Source organism: Barbatula barbatula (genome assembly GCF_947034865.1).
Source record: "Barbatula barbatula genome assembly, chromosome: 10".
NCBI lineage: Eukaryota > Metazoa > Chordata > Actinopteri > Cypriniformes > Nemacheilidae > Barbatula > Barbatula barbatula.
This window is the reverse complement of record NC_136773.1, coordinates 19430481-19449256: the sequence shown is the minus strand read 5'-3', so window position 1 is coordinate 19449256 and position 18776 is coordinate 19430481. Positions and strand designations below refer to the sequence as shown.

Sequence of the window (18776 nt, the reverse complement as noted above, 5' to 3'; positions counted from 1 at the left end):
AATGGTGGCCAATAACTGTTTGGTTGCAGGCATTCTTCCAAATATATTTTTCTGTTTTCATTAGAACAAAGACATGTTTACAACTTAAATAAGACAGAATGTTAATTTTGGGCTCATTTGCATCTCACACTCCCGTCAGAACTGAGGTTTGTTATCAGGATTGGCCCAGCATTTTTTGTTAATATACGTACATACCCAGACTATGTTTCCGACCTAATTGTTGAATTTCAAGAAATAATTTCATATTTGTAGTTCAATTTCTGCGAGTAGAGTGTGTTATCTGCCCAAAACAGATTTGATTATTTTTATAGCAATGCTTTGACGCAGCAATAAACTGAAGTTGCATAATGTTTAGAGAGAGAACGAGTGTACTTAAGTTTTTAATTATGTCTCCGGTCCATTAAGTCTGCGCGGCTTGAAGTTATTAGGACTCTATCGAGCTGGTCTCGTGGCTCTTAACTTAAATCCCATCACCAGTAACTTTCCTTCTTGACTGATGGAAGACAAATTAAGGCTGGGAATGAGGAGGGTTGTGGAGGTGATGGATACAGCTCGGGAGCGCAGGGGTCACATGTGTTATTGTGCTCGCCTCAACTCCAGCTGACTGCTGCCACAACTACTTTCCTCCAATCAGGGTGATGATAATTAGATCAAACAATCCTCCATCTTGCTCACTGCATTGCGGCTTCCCTCTGCACTTATACGCTACCGGACCTGAGAATCCCCAGCCTTCCCTTTAGGATGGAGCATTTTATACATGTTTAGCTGAAGTGGGTGAACATCGTTTTACATGGCTCTCGTTTGACTATTGCATCTGAAAGTGGTGAGGTGAATTGATTTAGTTGTGTTTGTCTGATGTTTTTGGGCTTACATTCAGTTTGCCTGAGGGCGTAGAAGTATCAGGCGTTTTCTAGGTCTCCTTGCATGAATAAAGGAAGGGCTGCAGTCTTTTTAGAATTCGCATATAGCGTTTGTGAAACCGAACGTCTACCATAATCTTAAGTGCTGTTTGAATCTTATTTCTCTTTTCCTCTGCCATGACCAAGCAATACAGCAATACAAAAACAACAAGCACCAAAAATACTAAATCAATAGTCCCCCATTTAATATTCTCTCACATCTGATCTGGCGCTGTTCGATCGCTTTAGACTCAGTTACGCAAGCCAATTAATTTCGCTCAAGACTTGCGAAATTGCATTTTTCAAAACTACATTGTAATCTTATTTTATGATAATCATTGCGAAGAAAAGAGGGGAAATATTCATTCATTCATTGAGTGCTTTTATTCTTTAGCTGCATATCATGTTTTTGCTTCATACACATGAACGCAAATAAATCATGATGCTCTAAAAATTTCCAATAACATGCTAAAAATCTTGTGTGGTTTAAGTTAGTTAGCAATGCAAATGCTTTGATCAGACAGGCTGCAAAAATTATTATGGTGTGTCTAACAGAGTTTTCTTTATTGTTTGTGGTCTAAACAGCCTGAAAACAAACCCAAGTGGTTCGAAATCCAATTAAAATGCAATTTTGAATACATTATTTATTCTAAAAAGCCAGATCGGATTTGAAATAGTTTTGTGTTATTATGAATGTGATGGAAATATAAAGTTAAAAAAATGTTTTATACATTCACTGAATGGCGAATAAGTAAAAATGAGCAGTGGCTATTTTCTATGTCTCTAGGCGTCTTGTCTTAAGCTAAAATCCTTACCATGGCAACTGATATTGATATTCCCAGATACTGACTACACTGTCTAAATAAATGGATCCAATATCATTAGTTGCCCAATGACAGTGTGGACACTTCATCCTTAATATTTTATTGAAAACCAAATCTGATTTATTTGCAGCGTGACCTCAACATGTTTAGCAGCTGGGAATTCTGTATTTTTAACCTTTTCTCTTCTCTTTCCCAGGCTTGTAAGTTCTGCTGATTCTTACTGTAGTCCTTTTGCAACACTGAAGAAACCATTCTTCTCTTCTCCACACAAAACCAGGCTGGGGAGAGAGAAGACCTCTCCTGAAAGACACCTTGCACCCTTGACTTCTCATGTCAGCTGTCCCCTGGCCTTCGTTTCAATATTCCCAACTGCTCCCTCCACCCTTTCACAAGGATCACTTCATCTGTCTCTTCCTCCCCACCCTCCCTGCACTTCCTGTCCTCACATACAGTACCCCTGGAAAACATCACGGATGCGATCACCCGATGAACTCACTGGAACAAGGATGTATTGGATGGGGCCAAAGCGATTGGACATTTTGATGTACTTTAGTTTCCCCTGACTACTGTAAAGACTACTGTATTTGATCTTGTCTACTAATGTAAGGGAAGGACACAAGGCCTCTTTAGTCTGCAGTGGTTGTGTTTTCTTAGGGCAGGGTGGTAGCCAGAAGCCTTCAAAGTCTAAAAAACGTCTTGCGTCCTTATTTTTGTTTTTGGTTTGATTGCATTAGTTGTTATGGAGTGGAACACAATATATCTTTATAGTAATGTGTGAAATAGTGGGAGGGAAATGTACACTATATATATTTTATTTTTTACCAATGTACAAATCTATTAATTAAATTATGTACTGCTTTTCCTTTAAAGACCCCTCACAAAAAAAGAAAATAACTGTATGTTTTTTGCAAATTTAGGGACTATTTCTAATGCCATTGATGTTTTTTGTTCTTTATTTACGCTCCAGTTTTGGAATCTGGAGACCGAGTTGCAGATAAAAGTGTTTCGTGATCCTTGTTTTTGGCGGTACGGCATTTTGTTTTTCTCCTTCCTCTTGGATCAGTCGAAGTGGCCAAGGACAGCAGTTGATTTGGTGGTTTCTTTCTTTTTCTTCTTTTTTTTGCGCTTGTAAGAAGAAAATAAAAAGAGAGAATGAAAAAGATAAATACTGATAAAAAAACTAAATTTGTGTGTGGGTTTGCGTGAAAGACCCCATAAGTTCTGAAAATGCAAAGAAAAAGATGATGTGGTGAATGAGTTTGTCTTTTGCACTAATTTAATAAAGCTGTTACTGTACTTCCCACTACTTTTAACTGGTCATTTGTTTAAGGTTAGTCTGCGGTCAAAAGATGGAAAAACAGAAAGGATGACGAGATATGAAATGTTTACACTTTACATCTAAACATCTAAACACAGAATGATAATTCATTTTTCAGGGCTAAACTCTTTTGGTGATCTTATAGAGCTGAAGACCTCTTTGGACTATATTACTGTGGGTAGATGACAAATTTAGACAAACCAAATTCATCAAGTGAACAGTTTTTTTCTAGATTTTTGATACATGTACAGTATATTTGTCAACTACCAGAATAATGTACTGTGGGATCCACACATCTTACAATTCTTCTACACGATTTATCTAATGTATTAATATTTGGTATTTCTCTCTTTTTTCAAGGCCATCTTGTATGGAAACAAGGAAATCTACAGTAGCCTACATTGTACAAACATGGCCGTTACAGTTTGTACATTGACAATGGTGCACAGTATTTAATTTCATTTTGGACACCTTTTAACCTTTATTTCAGATTTTCAAAAAAACAGTTCCAGAGTTACAGATTTTTATACAAATATATCATAAAGTGTTGTCCAATATAGTGTCCATCTAGTGTTGGGGACTAGCTAACATTTTTCAGTAGCTTGGCGGTAGCTCAACAGTAGTTTATTACTTTTTAAGAAAGTAGCGGTGTACCAAAAGCTACATTGCGTTCTGCCTTCCGAACAGCGCTGTGTAACGTCGTCTTCTAATTACTGTATTACAAACTGAAGTGGTTCATTATCACTTCACTGAGAAGAGATCGTAAAGGACGTGTATGAGCGAGTAAATATTTAAAGTTCAAAACCTCCATTCTATTAAGTAGTAAATATTAATCTTATGTAATGAAAATAACATATGTGTATCACATCACATAAAAATACAGTATACTTTAGTAGTTACTAGAATAAATTGTAGTATATTAATGCTGGAGAATATCATGGTAACTATCACACTCTTTTAACATTAACTACAGTATTCTGTATTATCTAGCTATAGTAAGTTCATACATTACTATATAAATTCTGAGTGTATTTAATATTCACTAGGGTAAAATAACGGTACTGTATCTAGGAAATGTAAGTTTACTAGAATAAATATGATGCTCCTGTATTTTTTTAATGTGAGATAAAAACTAGTTTCAAAGAAGCGCGCTACTTATTAATAGTAATTTGTATTGTAGCTAACTACTTTTTCGGATGGATAAATATGCTGTAACTTAACTACTTTTATTAATTATTAGCTTATCTAACTACAATTTAAAAGTAGCTTCCCCAACACTGTCCATTTAACAGGATAGCAAAATAAAATAGCAAAATATTTTATTTTACTCAATTATACAATATTCATGGTCTAGAAATATATTATTGTCTTACTTTGTTCAGTGTAACTGCAAAAGTGTCTTGTTTTGAAGGTCAAGGTACACATGGATATTAATTAGGATTTAATAAACTAGCTCAGTTTAACTAGCACTAATTGTGGACTAGGAAAATTAACTTGAGCTATATTGAGTCATCGTGGTAAATAACCCCAGATAATTTTCGCCTGAAACTGCTTCGAGTTTATAGCAACGCTTAAAGTTAGAAAGAACAGGAAGCTTGTTTATGAAACTTTTGCAACTCTGTTTTTATGTGAATTGCTCAATTTGAAGCCTGAACAGCAGCCTGGATTGTACTACTTCATTTAGTCTTTTATTGCTGCAACAATAAAAAAAAAGAATGGAAAGGGAGCATTGTAATCTGCGCCGTCTCCATGCCGAATACATTGCAATCTCATTGTAATTTCATATTCAGTTTTTTTTTTGTTCCACATCAATTCTTAATCACACTATATAAATACTAGAGCCATCGTCCTTCCAAGAAGTGTGTTATATAAAGTCACGAGCTTGTCGCAAAAATTACTTTTCGTGTACGTACAAATGTGTGAGACGCAGGTGAGTCGGTTCAAATCAATACACGATCGTGCTTTGCAATTCGGATCAAGGTAAATGAAATGTAATTTGAACATGGATTTGGATGGATGAGTGATTAGAGGTCATGAAATGTTCATGTGCTGCGTTGAGTGAAGCCACTGAGTCTGTGATGACGGTTTCATCACCATAAACTCAAAAAATAAATTTAACCAAAATGCTAATTTAAAATGTATATTTTTTTCTGTTCAATTGGACCTGAATTTTGGACCTTTAAAGTATGTGTAGAATTATGATTGGATCTGTGAATGTTTAATCCGTTTCATTCATCACAGTCAAATTTGTTTCATTAAATGGCCATTGAAGGCCCAATGTAGGCAGGTAAGTGGCCCTTATGTTCTCTGTTTATTCTACACACGCTTTATTTATTTGTAGGATAGATGCAGCTTTCATCTTCTAACCCTCTCTCACAGGTGACAAGTGGGATTTGTCTTCATATATTCCGATGACTTCTAAATCCTTAGAGACTCTCTTAGAAACAGCCGCCAGACTGAGGAACGGAGCTGTATACTTCCAGACTCAGACTACCGTGTTCTCATTACCAAGGATATAATATAAACAGGGTTAAAGGAGGATGAATATTAAAAGTTTAGTCATTGAACATATCTAAATATTTGGCCTAACTCAATGGCGACACCCTGCTATTAGACACCTTCATGCACGAATACTGTAATTTCAGAATGACATTAGATATTTTTTCTACGTTTTCAACTTGAATTGCTATTTATTTGAATTAAATGGATATACATGGCATCACCAAAAATGCCAAAGTCCCTGGATGACTATTGTTGTTGTTGCATCTAAGAGAGACTGTGTAGGGAACTTTTACTTTGGGCCAGTGGTGGGCCACGATTTATTTAGAGCTGCATGCTCATTTGTAAAATAGATTCAGGTTGTCATGCAGGTATTAGTTTGGTTATAATATACTTCATAATGTAAATTGCAATATTGAAGAAAATATCTTCCGTCATTAGTTACATAATAATCCTGGTGGCATATTTTGATGTCCACGAATGAGAGACTAATGTAAAATTTTACCAAACATGAATTCAGTTGAATTTTATAGCTCACCCATAATTCTGTGTAAATGTGGTCCGAGTATTCTCTAAAGAATTCATGAAAATGTAAATATGTTTAGAGGTGGAGGAATAGAAAATACAGTTAGGTTAATAAAACACTCTGTAAAATTGGAAGCCAATGCTAAACTTCCACCATGGAAGACAAAAAGACTTGCGGTGTGTTTTTATCCGAAGCACAAAAATGGAAGAATGTAAAACCATGGCATATGTTTTGTTGTTCAGATTGTCTCACACTGTTCTCCTGCACATCTTTCACGTCCTCTAAACCTGTTACATGTCAAACTGTCTCATCTGCCTGCATATGATGTATTTTTAGTGATGCCACTTGTTTATGTCGCAATCCTATGAAGTTGGATGGTTGTACTGGCACGCATACATAGCGTGTACGTGTTAGGCAGGTTTTTGTGCTCAGAATGCTGTGTGCTCGTGTCTGCTTGCGTGCGTCTGTGTGTGTGTTTGTGTGCGTGATGGATGGGGCAGGTAACAGCCCTGGGGGCAGATTCCACCTCACGCCAGAAGAGAAACCGAGCTGTCAGAGACTTAATTGTCCCTCTGAGCTCCTGATTGGATAATACAGAAGACACAGAAAAAGCCTGGGGTATGGCTAGTGGGAAGAAAGAGCATAATATACCAACAGACTGAAAGCATGAAAGTGTGTGTGTCAATACGTGCGTGACAGTTATTTCAAGAGTTTGTGCCAGGGAGCACTGAGGTCTGCCTTGGCCCGTGTTTGTAGACATGCACCTTCTGTCTGAGAGCAGTTGTGTATTAATCCTGTTGGTTGCCCGCAGGACTGGTTTGTCTGTGAGTTAAGCTTTGTATGCAGGTGCGTGCATCTGACACACTGATGTACTTCACCAGCCCATCTGCAGCTTTGTTCCCTACCATGACCCTTTGTTTTTTTGTTTTTTTACATTTGCTTATTGTTAGATATTAGATTGAATACCAGCTCAATACTCTTTTTTTTATATTTTCTGATGCATGTACACCGGTAAGCCATGCTTGCTATGGTAGCTTGCTGTTGTAATGCTAGTGGGCTGTTGGTGGTTGCCAGGGCATTGCCATGTGGTTGCTATGGTGTGGTTGCAGTTGCTAGGGTGCTCTTTGTTGTTTTCTAGCCCAAGTCTCTGTGATATTCTTGTCCACATGGATATATCTCACATCCCTCCTGCAATGTATGTCTTGTGGGGTCTTTGAATTGCAGCATGTCAAGATCGCTAGCACACTAACCATTTACATTTATGCATTTGGCAGACGATTTTATCCAAAGCGACTTACATTGCATTATACTAGATATTTGTATCAGGGTATGTACCAAACCTATGACCTTGGCGTTGCTAGCGTCTTGCTCTAACCATTGAGCTACAGGAAAGCTGTTACCCTGTTCTTTTTCTTAGGAAAACTGCAGTCACTCAACTGTACCTCAGTCACCTTAAAAATCTGGAAGCATGAAATGAATCGAGGCAGAATTAACCTCACAGCTCTTGTTAACATATTGTAATAGCCTGTAGGGATTCCATTCTCTCTATTGAGGGTATAAAAACTCAACACAGAGTTTGATTCACCACCCAAAAAATGGATGCGACCACCCATATTACTGTGATGTATGTGAAAGCAGAAATGACTGCAGACTTCCAGCACGAGCACCGTTGGGGGTGGCGGTGGTACGTGTTTCGTTCGGCTATTTTGTCTCGCTGTGTTTAGCAATGTTGACTCATGAATTATTGACGCCAACCGCATCACCTGAGCCATCTCATTATCGACTTCCCAACAGAGGAGCCAGCCAATCACGCAGCCAACACTACTGCGGCTAGCACATCTCCACTGCAATTACCTGCAATTCAAAACAGGTTCACACACACACAGGCTTACCGTGTGTTTACTCTCATGCATGTGAGAAGCGCCAGACATAGTCACACTGAGACAAAATAAACTTCTTATCAATACTGACATGTCTGTCACACACACATGCAATCATCACCTTGCCAAGGACACCTACTTTGTAATCAATACCTGCCTGTAATGAGTCTATCAAGACGAGGAGTCTGAATACGCACACACACACACACACGGTTAACAACACACACCTCCATCAAGCAAGCTTATACTATCAGCCCATCAATACTCATCAGCACATGATTAAAGAGCTTCACAAAGATGGCCGATTGGAGGGGAGATCATTGCTTAATCACATGTGCAGTCTAAACAATGCTGGGTTATTTTCAACCCATGGATGAGTTAAATATGAACATTTTCTGGGATGATTTTCCGACATTTGGGTTTGTCCGTTTGTGACCCACACTGGGTCTAAACACAAATTAATTGTATTTTTGATTGACAGGATATATCGACCCTGAATATTCAGCTGTTTTTAAACTGTCAGCTGATATTGTGAAATGTACTTTTTATTGACTGATATCGATTATTGTCAATGAGTTCCAGTGATGTTTGGTTACCAACATTCTTCAAAATATTCTGCTGAAGAAAGAAAAGGATGGAGGGTAAGAATGACATGGGGGGAGGGCATTATTGGATGGACTATCCCTTTAAGATCATTCTTTTTTACCAAATGTTATTTGATGACTGCAGTTATGTTTTTTTGCTGTAATTATTGTTGCGCAGTGATAGTCCTGTAGGCAACCATTGGTTTTTTTCAACCATTGAATAGCAGTGTCACATGAGCCCTTTTTGGGCTGTTGGAAACGAGGCTTGCTGCTGCCTTATGAACCATCAGGAATGCATTATCTCTGACTGACTTGATACTAATGATCTGAGGTCTGAAAAGTCTGTTTAGTTTATATTATATAAACATATCTGATAGGTTCTAGACCATTGAGCGATTTATAGACAATTAATATTACTTTGAAGTTGATTCTAAAAGTAACTGATAACCAGTTTAACGACCTGAGGATTCAAGTGATATGCTCAAATGTTTTGGTTCTGGTCAGAATCCTGACACCAGTATGGGCTGCAGCTGTCTGATGGTGTTTTTGGGAAGCCCTGTAAGCAGTCCATTTCAGTAATCCACCCTGCTGGTGATGAAAGCATGAACCAGTTTTTCTAAATCTTGGTTTAAGACAAAACATTTGATTCTGGCTATGTTTCTGAGATGGTAGAATGCTGATTTGCTTATTGCTTTGACATGACTGCTGAAACTAAGGTCAGACTTTAAAATGATACCAAGATTTTTAACCTGAACATTTAATCTTAAATCAAGGTATGTGTTTACCTTGTTAGTTTCATCCTTGTCGCCAAAAACAATGACTTCTGTTTTGTCATAATTTAACTGAAGGAAGTTTTGACACATCCAGCTGTTAATTTCATCAATGCTCTGGCAAAGAGAGTCAATAGACCTGTAGTCATTGTGTGAGAGGGCTAGGTAGATCTCAGTGTCATCTGCATAGCTGTGGTAGACAATTTGGTACTTTTCATTAGTGGGAGCATATACAAATTGAAAGAGGAGCGGAGCAAGAATTGATCCCTGTGGCACACCACAAGTCATGGGTGTCCAGTCAGATTTATGGTTGCCTATTTTCACATGGTAACCTCTCCCTTTAAGGAATGACCCGAACCATTTAACCAGAAAGCCCTACCCAGTTTTCAGCCTATGTAGTGTGGTGTGATCTACTGTGTCAAAGGCAGCAATGAAATCTAATAATACCAGTAATGTAGTAAGGATATTTTACCTGAATCAGAATTCAATTGAATATAATTTATTATCTTTATGAGCACTGTCTCTCTGCTGTGATGATGTCGGAAACCAGACTGATAATTGTCCATGTAGACATTTGAGTTTAAGAATTTGTTCAGCTGATTGAAGACAACCCTTTCAATGATCTTGTCTATAAAAGGAAGATTTGACATTGGTCTGACTTGAGACAGTAAGGTTTAGTCTAGATTGCTCTTTTTTGGTAGAGATTTCCCTGGGAACTTGACTCTGGGATTTGTTAGTCTCTCTACAGTTGCAAAAAAGATTGCAACTGTTGTTTATGTTGCAGTTGATAATGTTAGAGACAAAGTTCTGTCTAGCTTTGCCTAAGTCAACATTGAAGGCATGCAGACTTTCTTTGTAGATGTTATGGTGAACTTCAAGCTTTGTTTTTCGCCATATACGCTCTGTTTTTCTGCATGTTCTTTTCATGCTTTGTACTGCTGGTGTGTTTCTCCAGGGTGCTTTACGCCTGCCAGTTATCTCCTTTACCTTTACTGGAGCAATGGTATCGATAGCATTTTTAATTTTGCATTAAAGCCATCGAGGAGAAAATCCACATGGTCTGCAGATATACAGTATTTGGTGACAAAAACATAGCATTCCTAAATAGCTCAGTGGTATTCTCCTTTATGAATCTCTTTTTTACAGAGACGGGTCTACCTTCAGTGGCAGGACTGACTGATTGATATATCAAAGAAAATACAGAAATTATCCGAAAGCGCCACATCTCTAATAATAGTGGATAAAAAGTTTCGACCTTTGCTAATGAGCAAATCCAGAAATCCAGGTTCAGATCAATAGTTCATTTGCAGTGTTGTTTTCTGTCTTGTCTAAATGAATATTAAAATCTCAAGCAATAACAAAGCAATCAAATTCTGAGGAAAGGGCCTTAGTTTTTCACTTACTTATCAGGACAGATATAGGGAAAAATAAAGGAACACTGGGTTCCCATTTGTTCAATAAATATTTGAGATTGCAGCAGCCACCACTGTTAGAGCAGATTCCAAGGTAGAACCCTTTTTTAAAACGGACACCTCCGGAACCACCGGACTTGGGACCACTGACAAAACCAGCCGGTCAGACGCTAATGGATTGTCTGCCAAACTAGAGACCATCATGCGAGCGCACTATGAACTGGCAGCCATCTTGCGAGCGATCTCTGGACTGGTGGCGTCTTGTGAACGTGTTTTGAACTGGCAGCCATTTTGTGAACGGGTTCTGGTGAGGCGGCCCTACCTAAAAGTCCAAACTACCACGTTTTGTAGAGCAGTTTGTCCGTTTAGGGCTATTGTAGGAACAACAAAGTGAATTCCATTCAAGGGGACCTGTGGTGTATGTAGATATAAATAGCTCATTCTGTCAAAGCCGATGGCCCTGTGTTTAGTGCTCCGAAATATAGCGCTGTTGCGCTCCGGGCAGCCCGAGTTCGAATCCCAGCTCTTGGTCCTTTCCCGATCCCACCCCCTCTCTCTCGCCCACTTCACTTCCTGTCCTCTCTAAAAAATAAACTGTCCAAATAAAGGCAAAAAAACACCAAAAAATATATATTTTTTAAAGAAATTCTAAGGTAATAAAAACATAATGCTTCATTGTGTAAGGTCATTATACACCTCTGACGACATAATTATTTATATTATATTGCATTTCTCCTTCAAAAATTACACACAGCACCTTTAAACTTCATTGAAATTATCAAGCCATGTGTTGATCTAGACTTTGGAAACAACCTGTTCCACCTGTAATGATTTCACTTGAGCTGAGTATTAATGGACATGATTTCGTCATTCATAGGTGGATACTATTTGTGTTTCTAGACTAGTACCAATGGGAACATGATATTTCATTAAGGGCTATTTGAATGTATCACAGAGGTTAAATACCGCACCTTACACACATACTGTGCAGCACATAATAGCTGTCAAATGATATTGTTCATGAAAATGTGATAAACTTTACTTCAGATTCAACTCATTTACAAAAAATAATTTAAAAGAAACATCTGACTTCTCATTGAATGTGTTATGAGGTGTAATTGTCTAAAGCATTTTTTTACATAAGATATAGTTCCATGTCTGAAGTGATTTACTGCACCCACACTTCTTCTGAAGTTGTAATTGTTGTTATATTAATGTTGAATTAGAAAATGACATAGGCTTACTTTCTCACATGATTAAAATGATCATATGAACATATGAAGTTTGCGTGCATGTTGTTCTGCCCCAAAACCTTCATTAATAATGACCCTATAGGCAGAATATGTACCGGATGAAGTTTTAAACTACTGGCATCTCTTAATCACACTCCCATGCCCAAGGGACGAATGAGACCTTTCCAGGCGCCTTCCGTGTGAAAAGAGCATCTTACATCATTGAAATGACCACAGGACAAAGAACAAGACATCTGGTACTTTAAAGAAGACACTAGTAAAATGTTGTTTACCTTTTCAAGGTTTATATTTATTCATTTTGCTCAAACTGCATTATTGTAAATGACAAAATACACAAAGCAAAATGAGTTTTTAACAACAGTCAGTGCTTTGTGTAATATTCAAGAGCAAAATTTTGTAGCCTGTCCCTGTTTCACAAAATGTTCTTAAATCCACAGCTTGGCATTTGCGGAAATGAAAGCCAATCAGATGAAACTCCTGAGACAGGAACCATTAGCTGCCTAATAATGACACCGACTCAATTTGCATGAAAACGGGGCTCTCGTTTCTAAACTCTTCAGAGGTAAATGCACCATTTTCTTCCATGGTATCTAACAAGTGACCCTGTTTTACGCTCGACTGATAATGGTGTTGAGGAACATTTAAAATGGCCTTTTTACATTGGCAGCTGGTGATCGTTCTGTGAAGCACCGGTCAACCTGAGACCTCTTAAAGTGAAGCTCAGTTAAGCAAAGTGCATATTCAACCCTGCTTCACATTCTAATATGCCGCCCAATCACCCTTTTGTAAACATGATGCTGGCAAATATGTTTAATTTACTTGTTGGATATGTAGTGGACTGGGAAAACTAAACCATCCATAGCATGGGAAATGATCATTTTGTTCTTTTCTTGCATTAATTGTTTACAGCATTTAGATTTTTAGCTTGCACGTTGATAAAAGTATGGGTTTGGAAATTTTGGAGTTTACAAGAACTGTAGTTAAAAACGAGCCTGCTGTCTACATTCCTTTGAGCATTCACGCTAAATAAGTACAGTGCCCGCCACTATTATCGGCACCCTTGGTAAATATGACTAAAGGCTGTTAAAAAAAATATGCATTGACCTTTTATTAAAAAAATCGACAATATTCCAACATTTCATTAAAGTAAAACAATTTGAAGTGGGGGGGAATATCACATTATCATTTTATTTCCTGTAATACACCCTGGTCACAATTATATTTATTTTTACAGCCTTCTTTGCTCATATTTACCAAGGGGACCAATAATGGTGACGGGCACTGTATATTGGCAAACTTAGGTGTGCAGAAAATGTTTGGCTAAATTCATTAAATGAATAGAAACGGTTGAATTATGCAATATGATAATGGTTGAGAAGAGTTTGCATAATCACCATAATGTTTGTAATCAAAGTAATGCATTGTTCACACCTGAACAAACAGGCATACGTAGGCCTACTTAATATAATTGTTTTTATGCAAATAAATAGACATATAATGCCTAAACAATAGGAATATGTGTTAAATATGAATTAACACAGTAGGTTTATGTTGCCCATGTTTCTCTGTGCTGCTGATATTGTTGCATGGTTTTATTAGTCTTTGTTGGTATAGAGCATAACACAACCTCAGTATGATTGGTGGCATCTAAACTATAAACTATTTTAAGGTTGTAAATGTTTATTAAAATATTTTAATGTTACTAGTATATTAAATGAATAGATTTCATACGTATTGGTACACCAGGATTTCCATTTCTTTTTTTTTTAGTTTCTCCATCATTCCTTAATAAATAAGACATTTATTATTAAGTTCTCTGAATGCAGATCTGTGGCCATAACGTTTATTTCAAAATTTATATTTCAGAAATGTATATGATCTATCCAAACACACAAAAATATGCTGTAGAAATATGTACGGATGCGATTGAGACCATCCCTGTTTTCTATTGATTTATATGGATCAATAAGTTCCAAATGTGCTGGTCTTTCCGTGTACTCCAGTTACCGCATTTGTCTCATTCATGGTTTTATTATGGTATAGTACATTTTCTATATGCATCTATTCCAAATTGGACGCTTAAAGTGCTCCCATAATGCGTTTGCCTTAATGTAAAGCAATATGCAAGAATGTTGATGTTCGTTCCTGTCTCCCAAATTGCAGGTGTTACTTGAAGCACATCGATATATTCTCTGAAACATGCCTGTAACGTCAGTGTTTAACATGAGCAAAAGGCTTCTAAGCAGAGGACAAGAGGTTATTAAATCAATTTTCCTCCTGCCATTGTTGTCTTTCATGGCCCTCATTGTGCTGGCACTGGGTGATATAGATTGTTTTCAACTAACGACCGGTGAAAATAGTTGCCTCATTATTTTTAATGGGGATTTCAGATCGCTCCATTTCAGCAGCACACTGTCATTTAGTTGGCCAGGCATGCCGTGGGATTAAAGCGGAAATGTTTGAGTTGCCGGGGGAAGTGGGTCTAATTTAACATTATGCTGTGCCCCTTTACTTCTAATATTGGGCCAGAGCCTAATGCGGTCGTCCTGAGAATGTTTTAATTTGTTTACGTTGATAGCTGGTTCTTCATTCGAGGGGAGGGAGGCGGAAAGTTTGCTAGAACCTAATGGTGTTTGTGTTTGGTTCTGACCCAAGTGGCTATCAAAGACTAATTGTAATCATTTTTCAATTTACATTAGGCAGTTGTTTTGCGAATCCCCAAGTCGTACAACGTCCCTAGATTCCACGTTTCCCAACTGCACCGCGGCCCCTAACAAATGACATTTTCCCCTGCATTTTCAATCAAGATGAGATTTTAATTATGCCGTCTCTTCTTCTCTCTTGTGGGCTTTCGAATCAAATCAGGGGAATCCATTTTTTCCTCTGCTGTTTTTTTGAAAGATCACCCAGCATCTGTTTGATTTCGTTGCATTCTTCTCTCACAGTAGGAGGATGCGTTCGGATGGACATAACACCAGCCATTATATATAAGCTGAATCTCAATGAATGGTTTTGCTTTGAGGTTTTACTCGTGCTTTCTCACTACCTGTTTATCATGACCCGTCACATGTAATGTGACAAAATCGGCTTTGTCTCATGTTCACGTTCATTTCTATCTCTGCTTCACATCTCGAGTTAATAAAAGCAGACCTGAACTGTTGCTATTCAGTTACTGTGAAGAACATAACGGAAACACTTCTCAGAAACCAGTTCAGCGTGTTCTATCTCTACCCGAAAAGTTATAAGGTGCTAACGAAAAAAAGAATGTGATTTGCCATAATTTGATGAACACGTCGGATTGTTGCATTTATTTCGACTATTGCATATAAATTCCAGTTTTCATTTGCATATATTGCTTCTTTCCCTACATTACGTTAATGGATTCTGACTGTATGTACAGCATGATGATAATACACTGATTCGATATGGTCACACTAATGGAAACTGGATCTTTACACTATAGATTTTCAAATGTATGGGATTTCGAAATCATTTACGGTGACAAATTTCACTTACTGTTTAATGTTTCTAATTCACACTTCCATAAAGCCATTACAGATTTATAATTCATAAGCAGTCCTTAGCAACTGCTGTCATTTGCATCAGATGTTATCGACCTGGTATCTTGTAATTAAAGCCAGTTTCCAGGTTGTGTGATACAATTTCTGTTTCCTTGTTATATCATGTGAGGAGATCAGCTTGTACCTTGCCGTTTCATAATTTTGTGTTGTCCTATAAACATATCATTGCTTTAATGGAGAGTAATAAAATGACTGTGTTTGTAATGTAATGCATCAATAATCAGGTTTCTTAACTCAATAATTATATTTAAAATTGAATAAATAAATGACAATAATGAATAATTCTGTTTTTTACAGTGCTGTGGACCGGTCAGACTAGATTTCCAGAGAAGACAGTCTGTAAATGATAATGACAGTCCTTTGGTTCAGTAAATGATAATGATCAGTGTTTTAAGCTGTAATTTTCTTAATGAAGTTGTAGAGATGCTTCTCATCACCATTAACTGAACTGCCTCATAAACTGCCCCACAAATATTCTTAAGATGCCACGAAATTCATATTTGCCTTTTATTAGCCTTTTCCATCCATACATAGGACTGAAGTCCATCAATGGCGTTTTATACAAAATACATTTATAGAACGAGCTGAAATGGAAGATTATACATTCTGCTGTGTGCAGGCCTTGTTAAAGCAGTCTAAAAATATATGAGAGACAAATGCTTTAAAATAAATCTATGCTGTATTCAAAAAGCTTTGGATCTGGCCCAACATGTCATATGCTACTTTACAAGATTACATGCATCGTATGCGGAAAGCAGGTATCTCTTGGCATACATGCTTTGTCCAAAAACACTCCACGCTGACTGGATTACACTTCTTGTTAGAAAACAGAGGCTTGTAAATGGAGTTGCCGCATCTTAAGATGCTAATCGTCTTAGCTGTCAAATGAATAAAAGAGGTAGCCCTGAAAGAATCTCACTAACAAAAAGGATCCGTTCTCAGAGGAGAACAACACCCAATAAGCTTCAGTGTCTTATAGCATTAATGTACTTACACTGTATGTGTCATTGGGGGAAAAGAACATTTGGAATTCAGCGTATTTCATAACCTTACATGACTCACTCAATACCCTTTGAATTAGTTGGAAGCCCAACACAGGAAAACAATATATCACAGTTTATTTGTGATCGATTCTGTATATAGATGTGGAAATCTCAGATCTCACTGCTGGTGCCGTTGTTTCTTATTCTTAACTGTCTCTTTTTATTCATTTCTTAATGGCTTCTGAGATTGTGAAATGGCAGGGTTGCAAGTGTTCAAAATAAATAAATTGGAAAGACTTGCATTGAAATCTGATATAGTGAAATATATAAATATTTTTAAAAGTTCATAGGATGAGATTTCTGTTTGGGATCTGTTGAAGGGGATATGTATGGACAGGGGTGGGAAGGTTACTTTTTAAATGTAGTTCACTCTGCATATTATTTTAAACAACATCAGTTTTACAGTTTTCCCTTATTGGACATTGTAGTCCACAATTGTGAGTTTATATCTCACAATTCCTAAAAAGATTTGTTTAGGATGTTTTTGCAGATTGTCAGGGAATCACAGATTGCGGTTTACATGAATTGCCTTTCATAGTTTATGTAAATGTTTAAATTAATAAGATGACATTAAAATTCCAAGTTATCACTTTGGTTATCTAAAATACTTTAATAATAATAAAAGAAAGTTATAGTAAAATGTTGAATTTTAAATACGTAACCAAGTTACATGTATTTTGTTACTCCCAAGCCCTGTGTATGGGATATGTTACCTGTATGATTGGTCTGGCACAATCTTTTGTAAATGGAGTGTTGTTGAATAGGTTTGCCAAAAAATTGCACAACTCCATCACCAATAACATACAAATCAAAATTCACAATTGCTTGAAGTACCCAGAGAATGAAATGAGATGACCTGTTCCTATGTGACCATGTATACCTAAATCTATTTATTTTGTTAGACAGCTTTAAAGGTCAGTGGTTTAACAACAGGACATGTTGATCTGATTTTCATTGGCTCTAGGGCATTGACTTTTAAGGCACCAGATGGAGAAATTCAGATATTTCTGCCTGAACTAGCAAATAAATCAGAGACGATATAGAAAGATTAGACTATAGAAAACTCCGATATACTTATAAGCAAGGAAATGTTTCAACACGGTACAGAGGTGGGATTTGGAGACTGCTCTACTCCAAGGAGACGTCTTTCCAATCCTCCAAACCAGTCCAACCCCAGAATGAGAAGTTTTTTGAATGAAAAGCTTGCAAGCTCATATAGACCACAGAAGCCCTGTGAAGTGTTCTTGTCTGTTCTAGGGAAAATAGCATTGTGGGAAATGTTTCAAAGGCATACTTTACTTCTTAAATTGCCTTCTTAAATCAAAAATGCTCTTTGATACATGTTTCCAAGATCCTTTAGCGGTAAGCTCTCTGAATGCTCAGGTGTTCTTGCTTAGAGACCTACCGTGACTCTGAACAGTCTGTTGCAATATTTCATTGCTGGCAGTGATAGATTTGCTTTGTAACCCATGCTGGGTACACGGACAATATCTGATGTCAGTATATTGCCCCCAGTGACACTATGACTGCATGTCGGTAGAATAAACCCTGATATGTTTCAAGATGTATTTGTCTGCTTGACAAGGTAGACAGACAGAAACGGGTTATCAGAATGCCTCAGGACGGTGTGGTTGCTTTGTATTTTGATGGTTGCACAGGTTGCTTTTCATTGCAAGAATCTCCATCTTAGCATTTAAATGACATAATCGGCATGTTTTCGATGCAAAACCTTCCCATACGACCACCATATGTTTTGTCCCCTTCCTCAAACCCAGCAGTGAAGTATACGAGGGGGGATGAAGGGGGCTCGAGCACCTGCCCCTTTTCCCAAAGTGCCCATTTTCATGCCCAAAGTGGCCTTTTCGCGAACATACGCGGCACTTCCCCAGAAGGCGATTTCAACCGGTCACGATCGTGAGTAGGCGGAGCGTGATTACGAATGCTTAAACGCAGTCCAACAAAATGTGCCTAAAATTACATTTAAAGGATGGAAAATTGGTACAAACTAGAGTGTATGCCTGCACATTTATAAATGATCTGCCCTCTAAATAACCATCATTTTCGAAACACTTATTCCCTGCAGCCAAACAAGCTTGCCGCTAAATGCTTCCAAATTTGGAAAATTAATTATGCTCTGAAAAGATCTTGGAGAGGAGAGAATCATTTATTTGGCCTTTTTGTGACATT

General features: G+C 37.5%; 1 protein-coding gene across 1 annotated transcript in view; it reads left to right on the top strand.

Moving 5' to 3' along the window:
- Window positions 1–3028, top strand: part of cdh13 (cadherin 13, H-cadherin (heart)) — a 242883-nt gene extending 239855 nt beyond the window's left edge. Inside the window, 1 exon segment of the mRNA XM_079466561.1 lies at window positions 1920–3028. Within this exon segment, the coding sequence (XP_079322687.1) occupies window positions 1920–1927 (8 nt within the window). The 3' untranslated portion in view covers window positions 1928–3028.
- The last annotated feature ends 15748 nt before the right edge of the window (window positions 3029–18776 follow it).